Source organism: Aptenodytes patagonicus, chromosome 6 (assembly GCF_965638725.1).
Source record: "Aptenodytes patagonicus chromosome 6, bAptPat1.pri.cur, whole genome shotgun sequence".
In the NCBI taxonomy this organism is placed as follows: Eukaryota; Metazoa; Chordata; class Aves; order Sphenisciformes; family Spheniscidae; genus Aptenodytes; species Aptenodytes patagonicus.
Window position 1 is genome coordinate 47,369,599 of NC_134954.1, and position 13,309 is coordinate 47,382,907.

At 41.0% G+C, this 13,309-nt stretch overlaps 1 protein-coding gene across 1 annotated transcript; it reads right to left on the reverse strand.

Annotated features, from left to right (window-relative positions):
• Positions 1 to 5,061: 5,061 nt before the first annotated feature.
• Positions 5,062 to 8,345, reverse strand: CTLA4 (cytotoxic T-lymphocyte associated protein 4). Its single transcript, XM_076340742.1, has 4 exons — positions 8,288 to 8,345; positions 6,709 to 7,059; positions 6,108 to 6,217; positions 5,062 to 5,160 (listed from the first exon to the last, which is right to left on the reverse strand). Exons 1-4 carry the CDS (start codon positions 8,343 to 8,345, stop codon positions 5,062 to 5,064), a joined length of 618 nt encoding a protein of 205 aa, XP_076196857.1.
• Positions 8,346 to 13,309: the final 4,964 nt, after the last annotated feature.

The window sequence follows — 13,309 nt, forward strand, 5'->3', positions numbered from 1 at the left end:
GAAGGAATAGTGACATTTTGGGTCGTTAATCATCTCCTACTTCATGGAAGCATCTGCCATGTCATGTCAGCAGGAATTATTAATGATTCCCAATGAAGTTTTGTCCCTTACCTAAACTATTCCTTGCTCTGTCTTTCTAGTAAACAACAAAAATTTTTAAATTGACTTCAGGGACAATTTTTACAACACCCCTTCCCATAGTTACTAAGATCTTTTATCAGTAGCTGTTATTTGCTCAAACATACCGTAGTTCCTCACCATTCCTCTTTGATATACAATATAAAAGTACCCTTAAATAAGACTGTTCTTTTATCAGTCACAAAAAATATTCACACAAAATGATAACAAAGTCATGTAAGTGCTGAATGTCTGTGTGTAAAAGTACAGGAATAATTATGCCCAAGTGATGCTCAGGAATCTGCAGGATCAGCAGAGTATGGTGCTGTGTATTTGTAATTCTTTCCTCATTCTCAGCAGCTTAAAAATTTTCTAAATTTCATCACTTCCCCACACCTCCCTTCCAGCCATAAGCCTGCATTCAAAATTTACGTTACCCTCCAGGGACTGTAGAGGCCCCACAGCCTAGCTGTGATAGAAGCTACCTCAATGTATCGTTTATGTGTTCAAGCAAGCATGCCGTTTACAAATGTCAAGAATAAATTGTTTTTAGTAATGCATAAAACCATCTGCTATACAGCAGCCTTCTTTGGTTTGGATTTCCTGATATAACTCTTGGCTATATCATCTGATTCCTATTTATGACTCTCCTAGAGGCAGAGCTCTTTAGTCACGGTTCAGACTGTTTCCGTTACAGGGAAAACTGATGCATTTTCTGGTTTATTTTTCAGGGCTCACTCCCCAGCAATAGCTTTTGTCTAGCGAAAGGAAGAAGCCAGTCGTATCTTACGTTCCAATGTACTTTGCCTCCAAATCTCACCTCAGCCCCTCACACACATACTCATACTCTTTGGAGCTGCAAAGCTTGAAGCCAGTACTCGGACAGGAATTGTATCAAACCAGTTAGGAGTTACCTGACCAATGTAAATGTTGGTTATTGAAAAACAAGAAGATAGGCCCAGGGAAATCTTGACTAAAGGTCAGAAGGTTAGGAAGGATAGGAATAGGTCAACAAAAGTCTGCCCTTGCATAGCCTCAGGGTCCTTGATTTTTTTTTTTTTAATTTGGTAAAGATCTGTGGAAAACAGGATGAATGGATTTTCCCTACAGACCTCAAGGCCTGACTGAGTAGTGAGTTCAGATTCACATATTTCTCCAAAGAGTGGGGAACCGGAATATTTCACAGGAAAATCTGGAATGCTAAAATGATGTACTACTCATTGCCTACTCATAGAGTAGCCGGGCGGGAGACTTTTGTCACTCATAGAGTAGCCAGGCAGGAGACTTTTGTCACATGTTTTTCTGTATCAGCTAGGACTCTGATAATTGAAAATGGCAAGGACAAAAATAGTTTGGATAAAAAAGTGGATGAAAATGAAAGTAGAATATTGGAGGGGGGGGGGGTATGTATATGCCATTGTCTTTGATGCAGACAGGTATACCTGTGAATGCCCACTCAGATGCAGCCAGAAACTCACTATCTCTGTTTCACAAACAGGTTGACATATCTCCTAGCTGGGTGAAGGGCACATCAAAAGAGACTTTTCCTGAACCTCACCAAGCAGTATGGTCTCGCTATTTGGCTGTCCCGGTAAGATATCACTATCTCTGTTTCACAAACAGGTTGACATATCTCCTAGCTGGGTGAAGGGCACATCAAAAGAGACTTTTCCTGAACCTCACCAAGCAGTATGGTCTCGCTATTTGGCTGTCCAGGTAAGATATTCAGTTATGTTTTTAAACTCCCTGTTCTAATGAGCAGAGTTCTGAGACCAAATCCTTTCGCCTTTGCTTTTCACATTCTTCCCAGAAAGAGTCAGGATTTCCTCTTTATTGCATTTTCTGGAGTGTGCACTGACCTAGAGTTTGCACCTTTCATATTGGTACTGACAGAAAACTATATCTGACTTGCATATCTCAAATTTTTTTGAGTGCTGATCATGGCAAAATGCTCTCCAAGTATCAGGGAAAAGCACAGAGCTCAAGGTCCTTGAGGGCAGCACAGGGCATCAGCGGAATGGAAATTCCCTGAGGTCTGCGCTCTGCATTCTTCAGAGCTAGCCGCTATATGGACCATATGGAGACAGGTATAAATATCATCTCTGCGGACACTTAGGCTCCACTCATCTCTGTAGTGCCAGATATAAATCACAAGAGTATCATTGCCAATAAAATCTGAACTGAAATCCCACTTTGGTCTTCACTGCTACATCTGCTGATTTGAGTGCACCTATTACCCTGCCAGAAAATTCAAAAGGGAAACCTGGCTTAGAACGAAAATAATAATGCGTACTTATATAACATTTAGCTCAGGGAAGGCTGCTACAGTGGTAAGGAAAGCCAGAGAAAATTAAGCACTGTAGAAATATGAGAAGGTTGGAAAAAGTAGCTGCTGAGGATAAAGAGAAGTTCAGAACGGCCAGAGAATTTGGGCAAAGTAATTTCCAATAGGGTAATTAATAAACATCATACCAGGAATTATTTAAGTGCAGGAGCAAACACAAAATATTGCTATTGCCATACGCGAGATGATCGTTTCTGCTCTGCTCTCCCATAACCTTCACTATTCAGGTAATTTAGCAACCTGCGGCTTATTTAGGGCAGAATTCTTCACTGGTCATTACAGGCTGAATTTCTCAAGGATTAGTCCATGTGGATGCGGAAGGCCTAACAATGGTCAACTTAGCTGCCAGAAATGAAGGTGAATTGGAATATACACAGGTTATACAGTGACACAGATTCACAGCCAGCTGTGGCCAGAGGTCATGAGGTTGTTGATAGAGCTCCAAAGCATCTCTTCACCCAGGAGGGATAAACTTAGAAAATAATTTACTTGAGCTGCTTTTAGATTGCTTAAGAAAACTAAGTTCTTGGTCCCAGTGCATAGGAATTGTCAAGGAAAAGAAAAAACAGTTGATTCCTGATTAGGAGTCAGACACACGATTCAGGGGATATCTGAGCTACTACTTGCTGTGGCGGAAAAAAATTGCCCTGGATAATTATTCTTGCTTTGCCAGTGTAAATTTATTGGAAGACTTTACAGCTTGTACAAGTGGATGTGTGGATCAAATCTATTTTTACCAATCATGGAACACATTTCTCTGAGCAGGCTGCACTTGAATAGGCAGAAATTCAGTCATTTTGCAGTGACATCAGATGTGTGATCTTTGACCATTTTTTATCCCCAAAACACCAGGTTAGTGGAAAATTAGGCGGAAAATTCCAGACTGATGTCAGAATACTAAAACGTCTTCAGAAAAAGGATATGTCATCAGATGCTACTTTTACTTAAGGCACTACGATTGTAGGTCAACACTGAGAGAGCAGTTAGCACCTGCAAACACTGGCAAATTGAGAATGTGAATGTTTATTTGTACAATTGGAGGTGGTGCCAGATGAAGGGGCAAGAGGGGGAAAGCGAACCAAAAGAGCAATGAGATTTGGTGTTCTGGGAGCTGCTGCCACTGCAGGAACATGGCGTAGAGGGCTGTGGGGTTTGGGTTCGCAGTTATGGAGCCAAGAAGATGAGTTCACAGCTGTGAAAGAGAGACACATGCTGCCAAGTTTTTGGGTTGCAAGGTGAAATTTTGATAGCAAAGAGTCAAAGTAGTAGGTGGTAGAGAATGCTGAAATTGTTTTAAGCTCCAGCAGCTTTGTGTGTCGGCTAGCATTTAGTGAGTGAGAGTGTCAAAGAGGTGCAAAGAAAACAGGATTTGAAACTAGGACTAGCTTTTTGTATAAACATGTACAGGAGATGCTGTCAAAGTTGTTACAGCTACCTTCTGCAAGTAAGTAACTTTGCTGGAAGTGAAAAGGTGATTGGTAGCATCTCTCAACCACATCACAGCAGCTCTAACTAGACAAATAGAAGATTTGACAGATTTTAATGGTGGCCTCCTGAGGAGGAGAGCTGAGAAAGTAAATGTTGGCATGAGCACACAGGCTCCCTCAGAAGGGCAAAACACAGGGTCAGAGGGGAAAGGTTCATCTTGTCATCGCTGCTTTCTAACATGTAGCCACTTCCTGTTTCTTCTGAGAACGGTGAATAAGAAATGAACTTGAATTTGGGCAAAGCTTCAAGGTTTTTATTGAATGGTACATAACTAATAAACAAGATTATACACTGTCGGTATTTTCATGGAAAATAGACTCAGTTAAACACAGCAACATACTTCTGCCTTTTTGATAGATGCTAATTTAGCATTTGTAAAACGCAAGGCCCCAGCAAAGCTGGAACATCCTCCCAGCAACAGCCTAAGAGGGCTCCTGCTGGGCAGCCTTCCTCTCCAACCGAGCTGTCAGCACTGGCTCAGATATCATCGATGTTAACTCCAGCACGGCACTGCTGGGACACAATGCCAGTGAAAGGAGCTGAGATCAGGCTTTTAGAGCAGCAGTGTCATTAGTGCCAGCCTATGGTGATGCCTCTGTGGAAGTGCAGAGCACTAATGCCAGAAATGGGACCAATAAATAGCAATGCAGGGAAACAAGTCAACATTCCTTTGTACATTAGTGTGCTCTTCTGCCTCTGCCCCCCAGACCTATAGAATTAGCCTTGCAATGACACACAAGCCTCTGTCGTAATAGTGTTTGGATTTCAGTTGATCAGTAGACATGGTGAAATTTGACAGTAAGATGCTCAGCTGCAACAGCAATAGCTCTTAATGCTATACATATATATATGTATATATATATAGACTACATATTGGTACAATACAATTCAAAGAATCAATGGCCTAATGTAGCCATTTTTATGTGACAGGGTTAACCTTGAAATATTAATGCATAAACTATTTATTCTCCTCCAAACCATAGAAGTTACAAAGAATATTCTCTCTCCTTCCCATACACCTTTTAATAAGACAATTAATTTTATTTCTTTAACTTAAGTGAATTAGCAGACTCTCCATCCGAGCTAGGAAACAGTTTCTCTCGTTCCTTGTTTCAGTTAACAGTGATGTGGAATGGAATCACTTTTTTCTCTAGCTTTTCAGAAGGCATTTTCACATAGACCCCAGTAGTGAGACATCGTCTTCTCTTTATCTATAAAATATGGGAAGGTAGTAAAATAAATAAGTGATCACAGCATAATCATTGACCAGCACATTTTAGAGAAAACAGATGGATGTTCTGCCTTTACTGAGTCGAAGGTATTCTAGACACCTTTCCCTGTCACCCCTCTTTGTAGAAGATCCGTTGAGACCATTTGAGGGAGAATCAGGAGTTACAGGGGCCATTTAGCAAAAACCAGAGTCCTGCCATTCATTTAGCCCTTTGAAGGTGCTCCTGCTGCAGAGTTCAGTGTTGGTTCAAAATTATGAGTGTTCACACTGGTCAGTTTCATTTAGCTTCTAGGGACAAGGGCGGATTGAAAAATATGGGACAGGGATGCTGTTTAGTTTTAAGCTTTGATATCCGGTTTATTTCTAACAGACTATGAGTACTCCAGACCAGCATGGAAAGAGGCAACCCAGGCTTACATTTCGCGTGTCTTTGTCTTTGTGCAGACATTTCTAGCTGTGAAGTTAAAAATGCTGTAAGTTACAATTCTCCCCCATCACAAGGGGAAACTTCTTTAAATTTGCTTTGCACAGAGGTGAATGGTGAGAAAAGGAAAAATCAAATCCTGGGATTTTGTATGAATCAGTTGTGAAATCAGAGTACACGTGGAGACTGTTGCCTTTGATCCCAGAAGCATCCAGGACTCCAACCTGTTCTGAGCATCCAAACCTAAGCCAAGGGTCAGTCCAGCTGATGTAAGCTGACTGCTTTCTGGTACTCTGGCAACACAAATGAGCCATAAACAAATCCAAATGGCAGCTCCAGCAAGTTCTCTTATTTTGCTTTATTGTAACAGCATTGCACCAGTAAAAAGGAGCATCCCAGTACGTTTGTTCCCAGTGTTCTTCCCTGTTCTCATTTCATTCTCTTTGTCCTCATCACACAAAGGGGTGTTATTAGCAGGATGGGGCTGAGTTGATGGGACTTACCGCTTTGCCCACGAGAATGGCTGAGATGATGATACTGTAAAGAAAAAATCCTGAAGCAGTAGCTCCTAATACCCAGAGATATATGACAGTGTCTGGACAAGGTTCCGGATCTAAAACATATGATATCACACAAGTCATGTCACACATGAGCCTCATAAGGAAGCCCCTAGAGTCAATAAGTCAGCCTCTACACTGCTTTTCTCTAGCATATGCTATCCCAGGCTACTACCGGGACTGAGCTCTGAGTCCCTGCCCACTCAACCTCCAGTGAAAATAGACTTTATCTGTAGAAGAACATGCACCTTACTCTCCGCTATTTCTGCACTTACATATCTAACTGCCTAGACATACATGTACACTATATGGTATTGCTTATGCTGTCAAACATCCATACATTGCTAAATACATTGCATGGGTATGACTATGCCTGCTTTAGGGGTGTGCAGGGAGACCTGAAAGGAATAAGAGGTAATCATCATTCTCAGAGCTTGAATCGGTGTTCAGCTTCACTTCTTACAAACAGAACTTTGAAGACCTTTGAGACATAATAGCAACTCCGTTAACCTGGGATATCACAGTACTATAAAGCTGCTTGGCTTACCAATGACATAGAGATGCGTCCCATTTCCCTTGTTCATAAAATAAGGTGGAGGGTACATCCGCTCCATCTTGCAGACGTAAAGACCGGTATCATTAGCTTGCAGGCCAGTGAGGGTGAGGGTCACATTGTTTCGGCTAGGGCTAACATGGCACTGAATGACCTCTTCCACACTGAACATTTTAAACTCCATTGTGTAGGTTGAAGCACAAATTTCAGTGAACTGGTCACCCGTCTGTTTAAGCAGAGTCACTCGAATTTCCTTTGCATTCCCAATGTGCTTGTATTTACACACCAAGCTGGCGACTCCTTGCCTGTTGGCCAGCACCATTGCTGGCTGAGTCACTTCCATTACTGTAAGGAAGTAAACAGTATGACGGTAAGTGAACTGTCAAGAAATGATCTGCAGTCATTTGCTTGAAACCTGCGCAATAGGAAGGGAGTCCTACCACCTCCTATTATCCATGCATAACTCCTAGAAATGCTGCTAAATCCTTCCAAAAAAAGGACTCCAAGACCACAATTCACACAGGCACTGCATTAATATACTTAAAAAAGCTCAAGAAGTGCTTTGATTACTATAAATGATATTATACATCTCAGCAATTACTTGTTGCTTAAATAGTAGGTAATTTGGCCCACTTACTGGAGCAATGACCTGCACACTTCAGTTTCCCTCAACACAAACTTTTTAATATACATAAGAAAGAAAAAAAAAAAACAGATTTCAGATGGTAAAGCTGAAATTTGAAATGTAAAGTTAGGCATTTAAACCACAATTTCTGCCTGGTAGAAATAAGCATGTTCACATTTAGAAACAAACAGGTTGACATCCTGTATGGAACACGGAACAGAAGCATTAGGGTAACAGTAAAACTGGATGGAAAACCTGTTTGCATACTTTTGTTTCTGATCTTTTTGCTCCTCATCTTTAACCAGCTATTCCCAAGCCAAAGTACAGCAACAGTATATACCCCAAGCCACAGTATAGCAACACACAGCAAAGCCTGATAAACATACTGCAAAAAATCATTACAGATCTTAAAGGGAAACTAGTGTACCATGTACATCCCCACTGGCTGCTTTTTACAATTTCTATACTCTATCCTGCTACACAATGGGAAGGCACCAACTTTTGCTTTAATAAGCTGTGAAGACTCAGTATTATTTGTTCAATTTCATTTTATATCAGTCTATTTTGGGGCAGGGCTTATCTTCGTCAGTTCTGCAGTGCAAGAATTTGGGACGAAGAGGAGTAGAATTTCTCCATCCATTCAAATCTCTATATCCACGTTATCAGCTGCCAACAACTTCACTCACAGGGCCTGGTTTGTCAAAATCTTTCTTCCTTCTTGAGCTACTCTGAATCCTGCCCAGACTCTCTACAGATGCTACTGCTCTAAAGTCTGTCTATGGTTTTCCAGATACCTCGCGGTGCCCCAAGACCTTGTTCCCAGACTGTCCTATGGAGGGGTCCCATGTCATCTTTCTCTCCCTGTTGTACCCAGTCCATCTCTTGCAAAGATGTGCAACCAAGAAAATGTAGACACCCCCAGCTACCTTGCCTCCTTCATCTACCCACCTTCAGCAATGGCACTGGCTGTGCAGAGAAAGCCCACGGTGACCAATATTGAGAGCATTCCTGCGCTGGGACAGATGCTGAAGGGGCTGAAGGTGGCTGATGCCTTCAGACTTTAAGACAAACTGGAACTCTCAGGACTGGAAAAAAGGCGACACCTTTCAGGATACTGAATCTTCGAAATGTTTGAACCCACACAGAGTAACTGTGTGTATATATAGCTTTGATCCCAGATGCTGTACCTGAAAGTAATATGAAGCTTTGTTTTGGTTTTACGAGAAAGGAAGTAGTGGGTTTGATTAGTACGTGCACAGTTAACCTCAAACAGCATGAACAAAAACAACTGTTCAGCAGATGGAAAATATATATTCAATCTGAAACTGCCATCCATTCTGCTTTAAGAATTGGGGGAGGAAAGGAAATCATCCAATAGGGCAGTTCAGGCCCTTTGGTGCTGCCAACTTGCACTTAATATTTTAGCAATCATCAGGTATTTCCTACTAGGACAACACACACAGAACTATACTTCTGCCTAATGTGGCACAGTGAATCAGTGCAAGCTAGCTTTTTTATGGAGGACTTCCCTCCACCCCCAATTTCTTTGCTTGCTTTAATGTTAGTGCTTTTGATGTTTAAAAATTGCTGCCCCCTTCAAAATACTGATTACACTTGCAATGACTTCATCTTTTCATATCAGCAGTGTGACTTGAATCATAACCCAGCTTCTTTAGGCTTTCCTTTTTCTAAGAAAAAATTATCCGTCTAGCTTTATAGCTAATGACTTCCACATCTATACAATACTTTCCCTACCTACAGACTTTACTGTCTAAGTACCTTGAGATCAACAGATGAAAAACACTGCAGGAGCTTTGATTATTGCTATCTCTGCTTAGAGCACCTGCGTCATTTCAAATCTCAGTGAAACAGTTTTCACCCATTGGCCTTTTAAAAGTCATGTAAGGTCTGAAAATAATTTTGCTTTTTTATGTGATGATAGACTATCATATCCATGAATCATTGTCTAAAGAATTTCATAAAAATGAAGTTACACTTCAGTTACACTGAAGGTCATCATTTTTTTTTCCCACACTTTGAGAAGTTCTTTTAGAAGGTGCGTCATCATTTGTATATGTAGATCAAGTAGATTGCAAAGACCTACTTTTAGACTGTGACCTAGAAAAACTAGCAGCATTAGTTCTTGAACAGTAGCCTGCCCAATCCAAAGATACAGGATAAATATTTGATATTGAAATCACATAAATACCTAATGATATAAATAAATTTACTGCTTCCATACTTAGGTGATGCAACAATTGTTTGTAATGACAGATTCATAGTCAGTTTGATCTTAACCAGCATTCAAAACAGAACTGATAATAAATAAAAATATGGCTATGGGAAAATGAAAAACTGCACCCTAATAATGAGTCAGGCCCATATTGTATTACTGGTTAGACAAGCTTAAATCAATTTTAATATTAAATTTAATATTAAATAAATGCTATTGCAACATCATGTACCAGAATATCAGTGAGATTTATGGCATGAAATTACCAGGTTATGCCTGACATTTTCATATCCAGAGTAGTAACCAAATTACCTGTCCTATGTATTTTTGGATGGTCTTGGATTTTGTATCCAGTTAAACAAATTATGCATTTGAGCCTCATCAACCATAACGTCATCTTCTGATACTTGATTGAGACTGCAAATTGATGGTGCAATTAACCACTAAACACTTGTAAAGGATTGCCATGTAAAACTCAGTGCTCACTGCCCCGCATATCCACAGTATCTTATACAGCTAGAGTGAGAGGTAGCGCTCTGGAGCTGCTCTCTCTGGCAATTGAGACTGCTCTGGCAAAGTTTCTGTTTCCACTGTTACTCATCTTGTTTCCTGGTTGTTTTGTTCTAAGGGTGCCTTTTTGGATCGACCACTTTTTACTTTTTACCCTGTTCCTCCTTAAAAGCCTCATGTTATGATGGCTGCTTTTCTAAGTAAGGCACAATATGTCTCCCTGTGGAGTCTTTTGAAGTCGTCTCTGTCTTCACAACTAGGGCAGCCTGAGGTGAGCCCAGAGTATTCCCCTCCCAATGGATAGAGATCACCTTGCTATGGTGCCCTCTACCCTTCCTAATCAGACTTTGGATCTTGAGTTAATGTATGCAGATAGCAGATGGATGATGCAGTAAAATAGAGATCTTGTTCCAAATAAGATTTCTCCTTCACTGTTCCCATCCTTCCCAGCTCAATTATGGCATGGAACAAGGTATTGGTAACTGAATGAGTTCCCTCCTAAAATAAGATCCACAAGAATCGCTGGGGACGCCTTTTCTCTCTGCTGTGCCCCTCTTCTAATTACTCTTCTGCTGATGAAGAGTCTCTGGACTTCTGCTTGGTCCACCTTCCCTGTATATCACAGCCATGCTTGGTGGTCTACAGCCATAGGACCTATCTCTACCTAGTTACTGTGCCTTCTTGTCTGTGTAGTCTGGTATCTTCCTGCCCTGACTTCCTCATCTTGAGAACTTTCTTTCTTCCACCCTTTCCCCATAACTGGAACCTGACACATGGCCTAGGGCCAGGGCAAGGGAATGGGTGAAAGAAGAGCCCTCCCTTTGACTTTGAGATTCAGAAGGTCTCTCAGGAAGGATATTCCTCAGGCTGCCTCCAACAGCCTGTGCTTTGCACTTGCTGTGTCCAAAAGCTCAGTGTAAGATAAATCTTTCCTTTAATGCACATACTTATATTATAGTACTCTTTGTTCTTAGGGGTGATATTAATCCCCAGGTCACAGGAAACCTTTATACTTTACATATGCTACCATAGCAAAGTGTGAGAGCAGGGGAGGGGAGTGAGGGCCTTGCAGAGCTAAGCTGCAGAGCCTTAAACTGCGGAATCAGCTTCAGAGTGGTTCGGGTCTCACGGCCTCTTTGAACTTAGCTCAGAGAGGGATACGCAATTTACACTGAACACTGGGCTACACTACTGTGGTTAGTCAGATTGCTAGTAAGTTAAATAACTAGGTTTCTCATGTAAGTTTCTTTCTCATTTTGGGTTAGTTGCTCACATTTTAATGATTTGAATAGCTTTTCTTCACTGAATGCTTGTTAGGGCAAACCTTCCTGCTGGCACCCTGTCAGAATTCCCATTACAAAATGTTATTATTCACAAAATTAATTTTCACACTTTAAAGCCTGTCTCATGCTGCCCATGTTTTTTTCTTCTGTGACAGGAACTTGCTTGGTGAACTGCTTGAGATGTAATGGGGAGAAGAGAAGCTTATCATTTGCATAAGTATCTGGTTTCAGGATATTTTGTTAAACTCAGAGTGTGAGATCATGTCTTATTATGTTAAACAGTTCACGTTTTTACCATGTTAGTTTGCCACAAACCTATTGGGGTTTTGAAGTGCACTGTCATTTGAAAAAAAATCCAGACCTCTAAGTGGTATGGCTGAAGAAAAAATCTTTTCTACAAAACAATAGGTAAAGGGAAAAGGAAATAACACAGTGACTGGAAAAATATTGTTTCATTACCATTAAAGGACTAAAATGTGATTAGTGTAAGTAAAGGCCTAGATATGACCAAGTTTGGTGGATCAGTCTTGGTTCCTGAAGGAACCACAATTCACATCACAAAACCACTGATTTTTAAGTCTCTAAGAAATGTGGCCTTTCTATCAGCTTCTAACCTGGATTTACAGATGCTGCTCTCAGTCCTAAGCCTGTGCTCTCAGTTCAGCCTCAGCAGAGGCGAGGACAGCACTAGCTGAGGAATTCTCCATCCAGTACTTCTCAGAGCACATGGGATTGGTCTTCTTGTGCACTCCTGCTGACCAGCAGATTGTCCAGAAGGATTTGAGGTGTGGATGGATGTGTGAGCGTCCTTTTTCTTTGTTCTACAATTTTGGTATTTCCTTTTTAGAGTCTAGGCTTTGTTTCCCCTACTGTAAATTAATTATATCCAACAGGCTTTCCTGAAATTCAGGGCATCTGTAGTTATCTAACACAGAGGGAAAATTGCCTCCCAACTTTTCATGCTAATAGTTCTCAGTTAGCCTTGAAGGTCTGCATTGTACCCCTTACCTGGCTGGGTTTGCTACATGTTATTTGTAATAGTCCGTACATGGCCCAGTAGCAACCAGGACCCCTGCCTGTGTGAGTGTATTGCCCCCTCCCCATGCCCTATGCAGCTTACAGTCAAAATGTAAGATCTGAGACTGTATGGAAAGAGATACAGACAGAAGTAAGAGGAAATAAAGAGACAGGACTGAGAAGCAACACAGGCAAAAGGTCTTTACACACCAGCTTCCTTACTCTTCTCCAGTTTCCTGTAAGGGATTGTGGCAAGGGAGAGCTTTTAGGAGGAATTTGAACACAGACCCTGAAGTATCTTGGCAGATGTTTAAGGACTTATCTTTAAGGAAGGAGCTTGCCAAAGCAGAGCACCACAAATCTCTTGTTAATAGGCCAGTCACTTGGGAGTGAACACAGAATAAAGCAAACAGCTTCATCCCAGAGTGAACACTGAAAGCTAGTCTGTTTTCAGGAATAAGCAAAAAAGAACCAAAGGAACTCCCCAAGTCTAAAAATAAAGCAGTTAAGTATATCCCATGATGAGCTGCAGCTGTAAAGACATGGAGACATACTGGAGAAAGGTTTCACTTCTGCTTCCATTTATTTCTTAAAGCATTGCAAAAAGGAAAAACAGCAAAAGGTAGCCGTATCTCTGATACTCTCTGGCTCTGACAGTACAGCAGTTTGCATTTAATGAGGGACACAAGAATAAATCTTTATAAAGCTTTGCTGAAGACATGTGAGGAGTGCTGTTCTCCTCAAAAATGAGATGCGTAAGAAATATTTTTAAAGGGTACAGTTGAGGAGCGTAATTCACGTGTGGTATATAGCTTAAGAGCCTACTTCCAGTGTTCACAGGGCTAATTAAGACCCTGATTTTTAAAAAAAAAAAAATTTATGGCATTTCAAATTACAAGATCAAAGCCAGACTCCTGGAAAACCTAG